At 37.1% G+C, this 18,419-nt stretch overlaps 1 protein-coding gene across 2 annotated transcripts in view; it reads right to left on the reverse strand.

Moving 5' to 3' along the window:
* stk26 (serine/threonine protein kinase 26) overlaps nt 1–16,102 on the reverse strand; it is a 42,058-nt gene extending 25,956 nt beyond the window's left edge. The window contains exon 1 of one of the 2 annotated variants that reach the window (XM_049568044.1): nt 15,713–16,102. In XM_049568044.1, coding sequence (XP_049424001.1) covers nt 15,713–15,733 — 21 coding nt within the window. In that variant the 5' untranslated portion in view covers nt 15,734–16,102. The remainder of the gene's footprint in view (nt 1–15,712) is intronic. The other variant, XM_049568045.1, reaches the window with a different exon arrangement.
* Nucleotides 16,103–18,419: the final 2,317 nt, after the last annotated feature.

Genomic DNA, 18,419 nt, shown 5'->3' on the forward strand with positions numbered 1-18,419 from the left:
TGACAAACACAGAGTGTAGCAAACACAGAGAAATAGTCTGACATGCTGTCAGTGATAAGCTGCTAGTCATCACAGTCCATGATATCAACTAATATCAGGAGATGTCAGATTCTGCCCCTACATTGCATGTTATTATTTTATTCTGCTCTATGTTTATATTGTACAGCCTTATAATAAACTTTATTCCAGACTCAAGTCCACATAAGATACATACAAAAACACAGACAATACAATAAAAACAACACAACAAGTAGGTTTAAAACATTTAAATTTTACTTAAAGTTCACTTCACTTAAAGTTTAAAACTTCTTCTCATTTTTATATTGATCCCATCCAACAAAATGATGTTCATTCAGCAAGACTTTTTTTGGTCCATGTCTAAAAATAAATAAATTTGACATGTGATTTTGTTGTTGTTTGTATGTATGTATGTATGTTTACAATGTTTACTACATTAGTTCAGTATGTTACCATGCTAACATTTGCTAATTAGCACAGAACACAAAGTACAGTTGTAAGTAAGTGCATCCAAAATTTTGCAGGTATTTGGTCCAAAGTGCTGTAAAGTTAACAGATTGCCACAATTCATCCTGAGAGGAACATTAATGTGTGTATTGTGATAGCAATCCATCCCATATATATTTCAACTTCCCAAAGTACATTCAGGGAAGTACTTTAGTGGTACTTATTTGATGTAACTGAATCTTTCTAAGCTTTCTGAATCAAAACACTTTAAATATCCAGCTCTACTTTACGTCCAACACAGAGACATTTTAACAGATTTAGTCATCTGTCTTAAAGTAATGAGTACAAACACCAAAAACCACAAACATAAAACAACAGACTGCACTTGGAAGGGGATAATATAAACGTGGGAGGTTACACTTTGACCTTTCTGTCTCAGCGTGGTGAAAAAACAACAGAGAAGGAAGTTAAACATTCAACACTGGCTCAATCATTACAGACCAGCTCTGTTACTGTAGATAAATTCAGAAACTGTAAAAATGACCATCTTTTACAGTTAAAAACTGTTTATGTCAACGTTTCACTGCAGGTCATATGATCTTTAAAACGACTGTCTGGGAATTTTAATTTAAGCTTATCAGTGACGGGCACTCAAGGAGAATTACTCAAATGCAAACAAACCTACTTTCCAGATTTTAAAAAGGTGTTTCAGGTTAATGTTTAACCAAAGCCACAATGTCAAGAGAGTGTTTAGACTGTGTTGCTAATTCTGATAAATCCTTAGGCCATAAATCTCCTGCCAATTGATTAAATAACTTCCAGTAAGGCAAAAAGGAAATTTCTAGTTGTGGTGTGTCTTCCCTGTGCATCCATTAACCGAAACAAACTGGGAGGCTAACTAACCGTCAGCAGGATCACTGGATAAAGACATAACTGTGGTACAAGGGTAAAAACCTTTCTTCCAAGCAGAGCAAACACCCAAAATATTTATTTTACAAGTATACAGGATACATATTTTCCTTCCTTACCTTCCACCACTATCAAGAAACTGCATAACCATTAAGATTTTGTTTATGAAAAGTAGCACTGCAGCTAACGATGAATCTGGTGATGTTTTAATTTAATGTCTGAGCTCAAATTAACATCTTGAAGTTGCTTGTTTTGTCGGACCAGCAGAAATAAACCCCAAGTTATTCAATTAATGATTACATGAAACAGAACAGTAGTACATCCTCACATTTGAGACGCAAGAGCCAACAAATATTTGACATTTCTGTTTTATAAATATTAGCATTTAGCTCAATGTGGACGCTAACATGGGCGTAAACTCTTAGTACTGTTTGGACTTTTATTGAGTTTTCAGATTTGATGTGGACCACGTGGACTTTGCACTGTTTCAGGCCATGTTGTTGCCATGTTTCTTTCTCCAACTTAACCTACTTAACTTTACTTTCTTCGATGTAACCTACGTAACTTAACCTTCTTAAACCTGACCTACATAACTTTACTTTCTCCAACCTAACCTTCGTAACTTTACTTTCTTCAACCTAACCTTCGTAACTTTACTTTCTTACACCTGACTTACATAGCTTTTCTTTTATCAATATACCCTACGTAATTTTACTTTCTTCAACCTAACCTTGGTAATTTTACTTATATAAACCTGACCTACGTATCTTTACTTTCTTAAACTTAACCTACGTAACCTTACCTTCTTAAACCTAACCTATGCAACCTTACTTTCTTAAACCTGACTTACGTAACGTTACCTTCTTAAACCCAACCTACACAACTTTACATTCTTCAACCTAACCTACGTACCTTTACCTTCCTCAACCTATCCTACCCAACTTTACCTTCTTCAACCTAACCTACGCAACTTTACTTTCTTCAACCTAACCTACATAACTTTCAGTTTATATGTAACTTTACTCTAAGTTCATAATGTAATGATGCCATTGACTGGGGCACTAATTCATTAAATATCACACATTTTTTTGCATGTGCATTTTCATAAAATTTCATACGAACTGTCATGTGAGAATACAATAAAACGTTGAGTTAGACAAGCCTACATGTGGGTTTTTTTTTTTTTTTGCAAATAGTTTTTATTCTGTTTTATTTTATTGGAGAATATGTAGATGTAAAGCTCAAGGAAATTCTTTGTGTTTACATGATGCCCCAACGAATGTGTGCTTGCATGATATTTAATTTTAAAATAGCAATATTATGCAGTTGAGCCTATTAAAAAGGGACATCCTTGGAATACTATGTATGGCAAAAGAAGGCTACTTTTTGATAAAAAAAATATATATATATATATATATATTAGAAATATACATGCCTTGATGATGTCATTGTTTACACAGCCTGCCTATTAATTATTTTTAGCTCAATAATCACAGATAATAGATAATACGTGACCAGAAACCCTGCGTCCCTGAGGTTTGTGAAAATGTCTGTACCTTTCACAAGGTAGGTCAGTTTTTCCATTCAGTAAATCTTACAAACAATTTAAAGCCATTATACTTTTGTTTTTGGAGGATGCTATTTAAAACAAGACACACACCTGACTTCTACAGCTGTAGGTTAAATGGTGATAACACTGATGATAAGAGGCAGATTCAGGTTAAAGCTACACTGATAGAAAGAGAGAGGCAGAGCTGAGTTTTAGAGGTCAGCGAAGTGAACATGCAAACATTCAGCTGCATTCACAAGAACTTGGACGCGGCTGTGGAAACTGCGTGCGACTGAGTGAGAGGGATCCATGTTTTTACTACCAAGTCGAGTCCAAATATCCAAACAGAAAAAAAAAGCTCAGTGTGTGTGTGTGTGTGTGTGTGTGTGTGTGTGTGCGTGAGAGAGAGAGGTGAAAGGTCACAGCTGCTGGAGGAGGAAGTACAAACACAGCATTCTCAAAAAATGACCTTTGCAGAGCCGCATCATGTGAAAATCTCGCCACTCTTAACATTTCCTGTTTTGTTTTTTTAACAGTCAAAAACATGACATGACATGTTGAGTCATGCAACATATAAACTTTTCCAAAACACACTGAAGCTTTTTTTAAAATATGATGTATAACAAGTCTGATGGATGTTTGTTACCCACTTTCAGAGTACAGGTTAAATGGATGCGTTACCAAACCATTGTTTCTATTTACTTCGATAAATGAAGCCAAAGTTCTCAAATGTTTAAGGAATGGTATAAAATGAGCCTCTTAGCTTGCTTTCGTAGTTAAATGTGAGGACAGCTAGAACTTTGTCTAAATGTCTAAATATAACTACATGTCACTGTAACACTGACCTCCTGTCTATTTCTGTAAGCTGAAACCATTTCCCTCAGTGGACACAAAGCTTTATTTACTTTAATTTCACAGATAAAAAACAATGAATTGTGAAGACAATAAAGCCTCCACAAAAAAAAGCATTTTAAGTCTTGTGTGTGATTTATCCTGGCTTCATATGAGCAGAGGAAATCTCTGATTGTCGCTACGATAATTTATACAATGTAAAATGCCATAGGCTTGTGCTAATAATGTTAGCATGTTGTATTTGTTTGGAAAGCGTGTTTAGTATAAGACAGTTGTTTTGTCGGTGAACCTTGTGAGTTGTAATGGAGCCGAATTTTGTAACGTTACCTTTGTTAAATGTTGCTGTTGTCCCTGGTTTTATATGAGAAGAGGAAAAGTCTGCTAGCTGCTAGGCTAATTCATACAATGTAAAATGCCATAGGCTTGTGCTAATAACGTTAGCATGTTGTATTTGTTTGGAAAACGTGTTTAGGATAAGACAGTTGTTTTGTCAGTGAACCTTGTGAGTTGTAATGGAGCCGAATTTTGTAACGTTACCTTTGTTAAATGTTGCTGTTGTCCCTGGTTTTATATGAGAAGAGGAAAAGTCCGCTAGCTGCTAGGCTAATTCATACAATGTAAAATGCCATAGGCTTGTGCTAATAACGTTAGCATGTTGTATTTGTGGGGATAAAGACAAATGTTTGTCTGTGAATGCTGCGAGTTATAGTGAAGCTGATTTGTATTTTTGTGTTTGAAATTGACTGTATTATACCATGTTTAATGTGTGTATTGAATCAACTAAACTTTACAGCACTTCACAGAAACTCCACCACTGACTAGTGCTCTGGAGGTGTAACCGCAGAGTGACACAGACACACCACCATACAAGTAAATGCTCATAACAACACAGGCCACGTGCGTAGGCTACGGCATAGGATCATCTTAGGCTCACGCACAAGTATAAATCCTGCTTTAAAACATGACTTTATCAGTGTCGTCTTTCATTTTTTTCCTGTTGCTATTTACATGACAATTTTCTTTGGTATTTAGTTTTCCTTTGAAATCAAACATGACATTGACGACTGTAGTCATGAGTGAAACTGAGGACTTTAATGCCACTTACATCTGCCTGATCTCAATCTGTTGCCCAATCTGACTCAACAGAGTGAAGAGACTCGTTCCTAAAACTTTTTACAGCACAGGAGCCGTTTGTGAGGCCATGTGACTTCTGATGTAGGAAAATGTGAATGTAAACAAACAGGAGAGTAAAAACGTTCTACTATGATTCAGACCACAGAAAAACTGACTCACCACCCACAGCCAAAACTTACAAGCAGCTGGCTGCTGATAATTTCACACCCAGAGTAAGACACTTATACAAGTGAAGTCTCTTTCAAGTTTCAGTCTGGTGGAGCCTGTGATTATGTCATGACCGTGCGAGCTCTGAAAAGGTGCAGCCGTAGAAATTACAAAGAACAGAACAAGAACAGGACACTCCCTCGTGTTTGATCGGGGCCATCTCCGTCGACACGCCTGCAGATGGCTTCCCCGAAATGTCTGAAAACAACCTGCTCGCGCCTTACCTGTTCACGTCAGAGCTGCAGAGACACACTGATTTACAAAGAAAGTTTCGACAGCGGAGCGCGGGAAAGTTTGTCTGAAACTGAAGAACTGATCCCCTGCAGGAGCTGCAGTACAGCAGAGTAACAGGAAGTTCTGTCTTTACTGTTCTGCCTTCACTAAGAAGGGTCAGAGGTCAAGTAAACATAAGTCTGAAGCCTCTGTGTTGCTGAAAAAGACTTTAGAAAGGAAAAGTTTTAACCCCAAGATCCTGTGCTGCTCTGAAAACCTACTGAATACAACTAACAAATCTGTTAGAAATCAGCTTGTCATTTTGGCCAGTCCCTTTCGCTGGTTAAAATGACGAATGTCACTAGCAGTATCATATCACCTTGCCCTAATTTACGTTGATTCTGCGAGTAACTTAATGGTCAAAAGATAAAACCTCTCTGCTCCCTTCAAGCTGTCTGTGCTCATCCAAAGATCATTCCTGAGAAGGATTCTTTAGACTCTCTCTGGTGGCTCCCTGTGGCTTTGACGTAAAATTATATGGAAATGAATCACCGTTATTACGGTTAATAACGGTTAATAACGGTTATAACATCCAGATATTCATTTGTCATTGTTATAGGCCTAGAGTGATGACTGCATTCTGCAACTGTAAAAATGTGTAGCCTATACATCGAATTAAAAAATGTTTTAATGTTTCATAAACTAAAATGTGTGTCATACATCTACGACCCGGTGCCTTTTCCTCTAAATTTTGCTGAACTTCATAACGATGGTTAGCCTGGAGTCTCCCTAGCAAGGCTAGCTATGGACTGCAAATCCAAAAGGGGAGAAGTCTCAGAGGAAAATTGTGAATTTAATAGTGTGTGGACAGATTAATTTGCTAAATAATTAGCCACCCTGTAGCAAGTCACAGTAATGAATGCTCATTTAGACCTATTCGTTATGTTGATGGGCTAATTTAGACTTATTAGGCTGTTACCTTCATTAAAATAGGTTTTGCAGCTTCAGACAGATTTTCCTTCCTTTTTTGTGGCCAATAACAGCTCTTTTAATAGTAAAGATTGCCCCTGGTTTTAAATCCATCCAGTCCTTTATTACAATACCTTTCAAAGAGCACAAATTCAATCATACAAATGTATGAAACAACCTTTAATATAAGTTTCTTTCACATGAAAACCTCTTAAAAAATAAGCGAAAAAGCCTTTTTACTTTATATGGTACATCATTATTTCCTCTCTAATATCTGTTTTATTGTGCTGTGAAAACACTGGCACATTTCTCCTTTAAACAGCTGATTTTATTCAGGTTTTTCGCCTAAAGCTATATTTTATGAGATTACATCTGAACACATCAGAAGATCGTTAGAATTTACCTTCGACTAATGCCCGTTTTTATTGACTAGAGCTTGAACGCATCATAGTGTAACTCAAGGCAACCTCGTTTTGCAGTTTGTTCCAGCCACCTGCTGCTAACAGCTAACGTTAGCTAGCTAGCGATTTCCACACGGCGTTGTTAATGTAGCGTTATCTGGGAAACACTGGGGTGTGTCCTCTGGCACATTGATAGTGAGTTTACTGCGTCCTCTCGCTCCGAAGGTGCTCTGTTTGTTCCAAACATGTTTTCTATTGTCCCCAGGACGACAGGACACCATTAGTCTTGACCCCTACTTTATAGTTTGCGTAAAATTGATGTGACACAACCACAAAAACATCAACCACTGCCATCTATGTGTGTTGACTAATTTGCCAGTAAGCTGATAACAATCAACAAGGCGAATATCGGCTGACACCATCCTGCGTCCTATAGCTCAGTGCATCCCAACCTAGTAGTTGTGAGGCAGAACCTCCAGTGTAGAGGTCCTTGGTATCTGCAGTTACCAAATATTACAAAATGCTGGAGAAGATTCTCAGTCATCCTGGTTATGGCAATCTCAAGTGCTGTATCGTAGAACTCTCAGAACTGAAGAAGCCTCTTGGATGGGAGGTGTAACGTCTTCAAGAAACTCAATCAAGTCCAGTAGCCTACGATATAGCACTTAAGAGCAAATATTATAAAGTACTCATACAGGGCCGAAAAGCTTGATCACAACATCACTACTCTTCTCATTCAAAAAACAGAGGCGAATATGACTTCAGTGTCTCTGTAATCTAATGCAAGATAGGCAACAACAAACCTGAAATAGCATCAGACCATTACAGGGCACTAAAACTCTCCACTGACACCCAAGATACCAAAAGTAAAACTAACAATTACATGATAAGCATCAATAAAAAAGTGTTTCCGTGTACCTGATGAGGTTGTAAGTGTTTCCCGTACACGACCAGCATATCATCCATCAATTAAGCAATAAAAGTCTAATCAGATTGTGTCAGATCAGTTGTAGACGACACTGAGTCATCCAACTGTTTCATAGTGTCACAACATCCATCAGCAAAACTCTGTCACATTACCTTTGATGAACGCGTAATGGTCTCTGTATCTTACCTACTGCACAGACGCAAAAACAAAGCAACATCCAACATGTTTTTGCATTTTATGGTGTTGCATTTATGCTAACGTCCGCATGCTGACATACTCACAACAGCAGCGCTAGCAGGTGAATATGTAGCAGGTGAAGCAAAGGGAAGAGATCACTAAAGTGAAGGCAGTTTATCCTGAGGACATGGATGTCTGAACCAAAATTCATGAAAATCCATCCAACAGATGTCAAGACATTTCACTCAAAACCACAAATTTCAACCTCATGGTGGCACTAGAGCAAAAGTCAGGGGCTCGCCAAAGTTGGTGGGATTCATCCTTCGTGGACAATGAATGCTCATACCAAATAACATAACAATCCACTAGACAATTGTTGAGAAATTTAAGTCTGGGATGTCAGTTTTCGACAACCCAATATCCATGAACTGCTAACCTGTTAATTCTTCAGGAAAAAGAAAAATATACAAGAGGTCTTTCCGTTGATTCAGTGAGCTTTAGCTTTGCATTTCCAAGTGCTATCCATTTAGAGCCATGACATTTCAATGTTGTGATAAATATCTTTACTTTTATTTTCTGCTGACAGACAGCCAGCTAGTTGTGTTAGCGTGGAAGAGTGCCCACTGCCCACCCTCCAGTTTCCATTGGATAGCAAATGTCAGCCTTGGCCGCTTTGCACTGCGCACCACCCAGGTCTGACTGCAGCTAGCTTGCAGCACCACTCTATCACAAGTACTGCCTGGAATTCTGTGGCAGCTGAAACATGGTGGCGACCCTGCAGGTAGCCCCAGTAAGTGGCTTAAATTTGAGCTGCAAAACCCCTTTAGCGTTGTTAAAGATGTTAGCACCACTAACACCACTAAAGGTGCTGGAGTGATTAACAATGGGGCTCTCACTCCTACTGAAGAGTAGCTAATTTAACCTAGACCAAAATGTAACCAAATGTGACCGACTGGCACTCAACCAACTTCCCCGAACCCAACCTTATGTCTGAGCATAAGCCAATATTCCTGTACCAAAAATATTTATTTTACAATGACATAACAAAGACTAGCAAATCCTCATATCTGAGAACCAGCAAATGTGGAACAGTACAAAACAGTTGAACCTGAACTTATAGCTACTTGATGCAGAAGTGCAACTCATGTGTAGCTGATGCCAATGTAGGTATTTAAGAGTTTTGCACAGTCTTTCAAGCAAGAAACTCTCAAATGTAGTCATCAAACACAGGTTTTCCCGTGGGAAACTGATTCTCAGAGGTTCACAACTTCTTTAGGGACCAGAGGGCTTTTTCCACATCCCAACATTGTGACACAATCAAACAGATTCTACTGAATCCCATGATCAATGTACTCACTAGAAGACAGTCTAAACAACTGCAACACTCATCAAATAGTTGGCCTTTGCTGCGTAATGTGCCGCCTCTACTGTTTTTATAAAGCTCATAAAACGCTGGCAGAGGTGATCTGTACTGTAGGCTAGGCACGCCGCCTTCATTTAAATTCACTGTGGAAATCAACCCTAAAAGAAGAGGTGATACAAAGACGTGCCCGAGGCCACACAATAAGCGTATTATTCCTAACAGACTGTAAAAGCAGTGTAAATAACATAGTCATGATGATGGCATGGTTTCAAAATTACATCAAGCTCATTTCTTTTTTTGAAAAAAGGGTGTGAAAACCGAGCCAATAACCCACAAAATCGTCAGCTGTCTGATATCGGTCAGGCTTTATGTAACACTTTCTGAAGTATTGTGATTTCACAACAGTACAGTGTCATCCATTGATAAGAAAAAGAAAAAAAACTGAGGCGTTTGGTGGTTCAGAGGTCCAACGTACATGTGCAACACTGACGTCCACACAAGGGTCTATGAATCTCTCTATGATCTTTATTAAACTACGTTACGTCTAAGGCAAAAAACACAAGTACGACTTGACACAGACATGAAATAACTGGACTGTAACTCTAAAAAGCACAAAGGTACTCCTTTAAACACACTGCTGTTTGACTGAGTAGTGTACAGAATATAAAAACAATGACAATTGGCCATTATGAACCCAAATTAACTGATTTAGGGATTTCGTCAGAACCGATACGTCAGTACCAAGTTAATGCCAGAATTCTGAAAATATGACAAAACTCATTTTTCTCCAGTACTCTGACTACCCAAGATGCAAGTCTCCTGGACCTGATGGAGCAGCTCATACACCTACAAATGTTGTAGTCTGCCGTCAAATGCCAAATGATGATGAATGTCTACGAGCATGTGGAAGACAGCGTTAAATGCAGCTGCAGCAACAACGCCACCTTGACTCGTTGAAAAGAAAAGGTCTGTGTATGTATGTCATTCTCAGAACCCATCAGCTGTATTCGGCGTCTGACTTCCAGCAGATGGCGATACAGCCTCTGGGGGCAGACCCCCGATTTTTTGGCATTCCGGTTTGATTTGGGCGGAGGAGGCGAACTTCCGTTTCTGACTTCCGTTTATATACAAGCAAATGTACTGAACCATTGCGATGGATTCAGAGTCTGCAGTGACGCCAATTATGTTCCGCCTCGTTAGTTCACCGTACGGACCATTTAACCTGGCAACAACTGCAGCCGACTCAAACGTGATTGGTCAATATCATGCGGACTACAAACAGCCTACAACCGGAAAACAGGGCTCTTCTGCTCTTCTTCCGGAGTCAAGATCTCCGGGGTTTGCCTACAGACTCTACAGTCACTGAATGTAGAGTCTGTATAAAGAGACTATATGTATTTTTATGCTATGCTACAAACAGCTGCAACATGACAAGATGTTGAGCATCTGTTTTCTACTGAGTGCTGCACATTCAGCATTTCTGTATTTATATTTTTCTGGTCACTAACAGTTGAAAAATGTTCAACTTTGGGTTCAATTTTCTGAAGAAAAACAAAAACAATAGTCATCCCTACACTTTGTCACATCAGACAGGATATTTGGTAGAAATATAGTCTATAGTTATGTTTGATTTTGTCTCCCAGTCCTAGCATTAATTAAGTGCTTTTGAGGAGATTTAAAAATATCAAGATATACATCATGTATTGACACATAGCCTATTAATATCGTGATATAATTTTCAGAACATATCGCCCAGCCTTGGGAATTATTGTTGTCATTTTTCAACCATGGTATCGAATTGGGTTTCGTGAATAGTGGAATTTCACTTGTATTGGTATGGACTATTAATTTTCTGGTATGGCGACATGCCTATACTGATTTTAGGCCACTTGCGAGCAGTCGAAACAAGCTGCAAATACAACACTGACATATCATCACTTTGTTAGTCAACGTGGTGAACATGTTAGCAAACAGTTTCTTGTAATATTTACACATTTAGCAGACACAGAGCAACATTACCAGTCATTTGGAGTCGTCCGATATTCACTCTTTGAGCTCTTCTGAGAAAAATATTTGGCTCTTTGGCTGCTTAATGCTTCGAGCTGCAACGATTAACTGATTAATCGATACGTTGCCAACTATTAAATTCGTCACTGACTAATTTGATAATCGACTACATTGAGCAGTCATTTTAGAAAAATAAAGTCAAAATTGGATGGGGGGGGGGGGGCTTGTGTCAGGTGGGTTTTCTCCAGGTACTCCAGCTTCCTCCCACAGTCCAAAGACATGCAGTGACTCTAAATTGTCCGTAGGTGTGAATGTGAGTGTGAATGGTTGTCTGTCTCTATGTGTCAGCCCTGTGATAGTCTGGTGACCTGTCCAGGGTGAACCCTGCCTCTCACCCAATGGCAGCTGGGATTGGGGTTGCAGGGGCACTGGAGTGTAACAGGATAAGCGGTTATGGAAAATGAATGAATAAAAGTCAAAATTCTCTGATTCAAACTTATTCAATGTGAATATTTTCTGGTTTCTTTCCTCCTCTAAGACAGTAGATAAATATCTTTGGGTTCGTAGACAAAACAAGACATTTGAAGACGTCATCGTGAGCTTAAGGAAACACTTTACACCATTTTCTGGCCTTTTATAGACCAAGAAACTTAGCAATTAATCAAGAACATAACCAGCAAATTAATTCAATGGGAAAAAAAATGCTCTACTGCATTCACCATCTAGTCGCTAACGGTGTCTCCTGTTTGGTGCTCAGCATGTAGCACTGTCGAATTATCAGAGCTTTTTTGATGCAAAAGGGCAGCTTACTGCGTCTTAAATTGATGCTAAAAACCAAAACAATGAGCTGAAAGACTCAGGCGATAATTCTCTGTGGGTTTGTCACCATCAGCTGATCCCTTGTTGGGTATTGTAGCAGCTTTAATTCATCAGAAGGCAAATTTGTTTGTATATTTAGACCAACAGACAAATCACTAAAAATATTAGTCAGGCATTTTACCTATAACTGGATGTAAAACCCAACTAGAAGCTAATATAACGGACATTTTTGCTGAAACAATTTACAATCTAGTGTCACCGTCACTTAATCAATTCATCATTCCTCTACCGTTATTACACAACACAGCCAACAATTCATCTTCTGTCTTCTTGGCAGGTACAACAGATATTTCTGTCAGCCGCTGCGCTGCAGCTGCTGCTGCCAGGTGTCAGGTGTGTGTTGATTTAACCAGCCGTCGACACCACTTCCGCCCCGCCCACCTGGGACGACCGGAGCAGGCAGAGCGAGTGCGCTGACAGCCAGGCAGCCAGTCCCACAGGTAGACACACCTGAGAGCCGGCCAAACAGGAGGCCAAGTGGAGGGTTATAACTCACCCTACTGCACACCTTGTCGAGGTGGAGGAAACACAGTCGGTCTAATGGTTTACCTTCACTGAGCAACAAACCCTACAATACATGTTACAAACCCAAATTTAAACCAAATATATGACGCAAAACAGTCTGATAGAAGATATTGAACAATGTTAAGTCACAATGTGGCTCACTGAGGGAGGATCGCAGACACACCTCGTTCCCTCTGAGGTCAGTCCAATTATAACCCATATAAAAGCAGATAAAGATACTGAGCTGTAACAAGGCTAAAATTAGCTCTCAGACTCAGTGAGTCACCGTGGGAATATTACATGAATATTACAGTAAGTAAGGTCGCTGTTATGTCAGCATGGGCGTGAACAGACACAATAAACATATCTGAAGAGATATAAACAACAGAGATGTGTGATTTTGGATTTTTTTTTTTGCAGATATATAACAACTTATTTGACCGAAATCCGATACCAATATATATATATGCTTTTTTCCTACCTAACTTTAGTGATCATCAGGTCTCTTCTGTCGCGGCATTAACATCATATTATACAAGCATGCTCTTATCATGATGGCCCACCAGCAGATGGAGACAGGAAATACGATATTTTTCAATGTATGTAATATTTATTCACTGTGCAAAATAAGAAAAGCCACGTTGGCCGATTCTTCATTTTAAGCCAATATCGTCCGATACCGCTGATAATATTATCATGCATCCCTAGTAAACACCATGCAGTCAATATAAATTCAGCAGTGAACCTAGTTACAGAAGGGACATCCTGAGAGAAATAAACCAGGGCTGCGACTAGCCATTATTTTCATTATCAACTAAGTGATTTCGCAAAAAACTTCAGCAAAGAGTAAAAAGTGCCCTGGAATTTCCCTGAGTTCAATGTGACTTCGTCAAATGGTAGCCTATGTCTTACTCCACCATCAGTCCAAAAATCCAAACTACTCCATTTATTAACGCGTATGACGTAAAATTGATTAAACTCTCACATTTTAGAAGCAAGAAACCAACAAATGTTTGACAATTTTTTGTCGCTTAAAAAATTGCTAAAACAATTATTCATTTCTCAAAATAGTTGCCATTTAATTTTCTGTCGGCCGATTAATCGACTAATTGTTGCAGCTCTAATATAAACATCATAAGGTCTCTATATAGTCAGTATGGAGTACCAACAGAAGTCACTGGAGAAACCTTATGGAGATTTAAACATCATTGTGTCACTATAAACTCAGTGTAGAGTAGCAAATTTACATTGTAAATCTTTGTAAGAGTATTAGGAAGTCATCTTAGGAGACATAAACACCATAAGGTTACAATCAACTCTGTTGGAAGTTCTTAAGTCAAATCATAAGACACATGGGAATGCTGTAAAGTTATCATAACCTAATGTATTGTAGCTTAATATATAGCCCCAAACTAAGCCTTTGTACGAGTATTATAGGGACATAACAACATAAACATAAATCAAAACTGAGTGGCAAAGTCACATAATGAGTCTCTGTAGGAACACTGTAGGGAAATCATAAGAGATTTAAACACCATAAGGTCTCTATAAACTCAACTTAGAGTACTAAAGTCACATTTGAAGTTACTTTAGGGGTATTACAGAGAGAGCTTAAGATAAATCAACACCATATGTTTCACTATGAACTCAATGTGAAGCACCACAGTCACATATTATAAGTCACTAGGCGAATACTGTAGAGATATAGTTCATTATAAACTCAATATAGTAGCAAAGCCACATTATGAGTCTTTGTCAAAGTACTACAGGGACATTTTAAGAGATTTAAACACCATGAGGTCACTATAAACTCAATTTGGAGAAGTTAAGTCACTTCCTAAGTCACAATAGAAATGTTACAGCGTTATGTTAAGAGATTAAAACTCCCTAAAATCCCTATGAGCACAGTTTAGAGTACTACAGTCTATTGTAGGTAGCTGTAGGCATACTGCATATGTAGAGTACAAAAATTGCAATGTAAGTACTGATAACATTACGGGGACACGTTAAGAGATTTAAACACCTTAGAATCACTATAAACCCAATTTAGAGTACTGAAGTCACATTTAAAGTAACTTGAAAGATATCTTAACACTATAAATTCACTTTAAACTCCACATGAACTGCCGAAGTCACATATATTTTAAGGATACATGAGGTAATGTATCAGTAGTTCACTATAAACTCAATGTAGAGGAGGATAGTGACATTGTAAGTCTTTGTAAGAGTATCATGAGGATAAGCGAAAAGATTTAAACACCATGACATCTCTGTAAACTCAATTTAGACATTTGAAGTTACTTTCGGAGTATTACAGAGCGAGCTTAAGATAAATCAACACCATATGTTTCACTATGAACTCAATATGAAGCACCACAGTCACATACTGTAGAGATATAGTTCATTATAAAGTCCATATAGAGTAGCAAATTTAAGTCTTTGTTAAAGTATTAAAGGGATATTTTAATAGATTTAAACACCACACGGCCTCTATAAACTCAATTTAGAGAAGCTAAGTCACCTTATGAGTCACTATAAAAATGTTATGGGGTTATTTCAAAAGATTAAAACACCTTAAAATCACAATAAACTCAGTTTAAAGTCCAATCCAGGTAGCGAAAGGAATATTACAGAGATATCTTAAGAGATATAGCGTGCAAGAATCACAATGTAAGTCTTGATAAGAATATCACAGGGACATGTTAAGAGATTTAAACACCTTAGAATCACTACAAACCCAATTTAGAGTACTAAAGTCACATTTAAAGGTATCTTAACACTATAAATTCACTTCAAACTCCACATGAAGTGCCAGAGTACATACATAAGGTAATGTATCAGGAGTTCACTGTAAGTACTACATAAAAGTCACATTAGAGTATGGTGCTAGAAAATGACCCAACAGGAGTACTTTCGTCACCTTTCGTCAAAGCGGTTGCGGAGACATCGGACGGTTAATGTGAATTTAAGAGACCTGGAGGTTTTATATCACACACAAACACCAGGTAACCACTTTAAAAATGTGTCTAAAATGGCCTGTAGTTGCACCCTGTGCCCTCCACTTGTGATAAACTCGTTTAGTTTGGTCGTAACGACGAGAGAAAGAGACCAAACACACCTTCAAAATCTACCACCGCGTCCACCTTTCGGCTTACCTGCATACCAGGAACTTCCATGGTTACTTCGACGTATGAACGCCCTTTTCCTCCTCCAGGTTTGTCTGTTTGTTCTCCTTCTTCTCTAGAGTCTCTCTTTTCGTTCAGTCTCCTCTTCGAGCTTTCTCCCGAGCACAATAATAAACTCCCCCCCAAAAAATCAACAGGTAAAACTTGGAGGTCTAGGTGAGGAAGTGTAGCCGATGAGAGCAGGCAGTGTGTTTGCAGTGAAGACAGAAGTGAACAAACTACAAACACACACACGCATACACGCGCACACACACACACGCATACAAACACGTCCTGTGAGTGTGTGCAGCAACAAAAAGTGTTGAGCAAACGAGGAGGATGACGAGTTGGTTACTGCCTACTGCAAGGGAGGAGCGACGGGGTGAGGACATGTCAGCTTTATGCAGGAGGAGGAGGAGGAGGTCTGCTGCCACCTGCAGGTCACACACTGACAGTGTCTGGATTTACAAACCACCCAGCCGTATCTACACATCATGTCACACCTGACATAATCAATATGATTCAGATTCTTCTTCTTCTGCACAGTGAGCACTTCAAGGCCCCGGTGCTACACCTGCTTTGATGGTGACGTAACATTTTAAACGCTGTATTTATAATTGTGACAAAGTGTTTTTATTGATTACATTACACTATCTAAACAAGCTGGAAGTAGAATCAATTAAATAAATTTAGGCTCAAGATTGCCTTCAGGTGCACTTGGAAAATCCGACATTCAAGTTTTGTGCTTATGCACCTATGTATCGACTATGAATTAATCGAAAATTTTGATATGGATTATTATTGTTTAATATTTAAATAAACGCAGAACTTTTAAGGAGGAAAAAAAGGAGAACTAAAGGACATTTAAAATAATAATAATAATATTCAATGTGTATTTTTTCATTTTTATTTTTATTATTAGTTATGTCTATAATAATAGTTATTATTTTTATTATTGTTGTTGTTGTTTCAATGTGTATTCAGTAAAAAATAATATCTTTTAAAAATACTATTTTAAATTATAGCACAAATAGAAAACGTTGATTATAGAATAAAATTCTCTAATGCTTAAGTATATTTAATACTCTAATTTAATAATAATAATAATTATTGTTATTATTATTATTATTATTAAATTAAAGTATATTTAATACTTTGATTTACTTATTATTATTATTATTATTATTATTATTATTATCATCATCATTTCAATGTGTACTTTTTCATTTTTATTTTCTATTTTTATGTATCACATTATGTATGTACTTTTTATGTATTATTATTTATTCTTATTATTATTTCAATGTGTATTTTTTCATTTTTATCTTTTATCTATTAGTTTAGAAAGTACCATAAATAAAATATATTTAGGCTCAAGATTGCCTTCAGGTGCAACTCGTTAAATTCGAGATTCAAGGTTTGTGCTTATGTACCTTTACAGTAGTGTACAGTAGTACAGTATTTTTATATTTGTTGTTTTATTTTATTTTATTTAACTGCATTTTTATTATTATTACTACTTTTATTGTTTTTATTATTATTATTATTATTATCATTATCATTATTATTATTATTATTATTATTATTATTATTATTATTATTATTATTACTGTAGTTATTATTATTATGGTTTGCTGCTTTCTTGTTCTCTATATTTGTCTCTACTGGACATTACATTATCTTGCCTCTGTGTTGGATACAGATTGCTACCTTTGCAATGTACACGTTACTTGTCCCTGAAAACCCAATAAAAATACTTAAATAAATAAATAAGTTGTCACACAGTCAGGTGGTTTTAATTTAGCGAATTTATCTTTCAAGAAACAATAGGCAAAAAAAAAACAAATAAAAAAACAAATAACAACAAAAAAATAAAAATAAACATTATCAGATAATAAATATGATCAGTTAAGGCATGGAAACAAAATAAAAATGGTTTCCTGGGGTAAAAACTCCAAATAACAAAACCATCTTTTTAAAAATGTAAGTTCAGTAAACTGGCTCTTTAAGAATTGAGCCACATTATGTCCTACGGTCCCTGAAGGCAGCATCCTGTACTGTGTATACATAAAGGATGTAGGAGGAAAGTTCAGGTGAAACCAGTAAGATCACCGACGCCTCTGTTTATGCAGTTACTGTTAATGCAACTCAGCAGTTAGGAGCATTATTAGTTACACCTGTGCACGTTATGTCCCCTTGAAATATATGTGTAGTTTCTGTCAACTATTTTGATGATTGATTCATCTTATACATCTTTTTCTGACTAAAAAAGTGACAACATATTGCTTCTCCAATTTGAAAATTTGTTGTTTTATGTATCTGAAAATTGATTTTTTTGGGTTTGTTGGACGAAATACGGACTCAGTGATTTTATTATTGTTGTGGCAAAATACAGACTTAGACCAAGAATTACTGTTGTTGCTGTAGCCTCCTCCACACTATACACACAGAAAATGTAAATATAGATATACATACAGCTATTAATAAAATGTATATAAGAATAGTTCATAATCAAAAAAATAGGCAATTTTTTTTTTATAAATAAAAGCAAACCTAAATTTTATTTACAAGAGACATATATCATTACATATGTGTATATAAACATACATATATTCACATACAGAAATATCTAAATACGTGTAATATCACCGTAAAATGACTAAAAAGAAAACATAGTACAGAAAAAAAAACTTTCATC

The sequence above is a fragment of the Epinephelus fuscoguttatus genome, linkage group LG23 (genome assembly GCF_011397635.1).
Source record: "Epinephelus fuscoguttatus linkage group LG23, E.fuscoguttatus.final_Chr_v1".
Lineage (NCBI taxonomy): Eukaryota > Metazoa > Chordata > Actinopteri > Perciformes > Serranidae > Epinephelus > Epinephelus fuscoguttatus.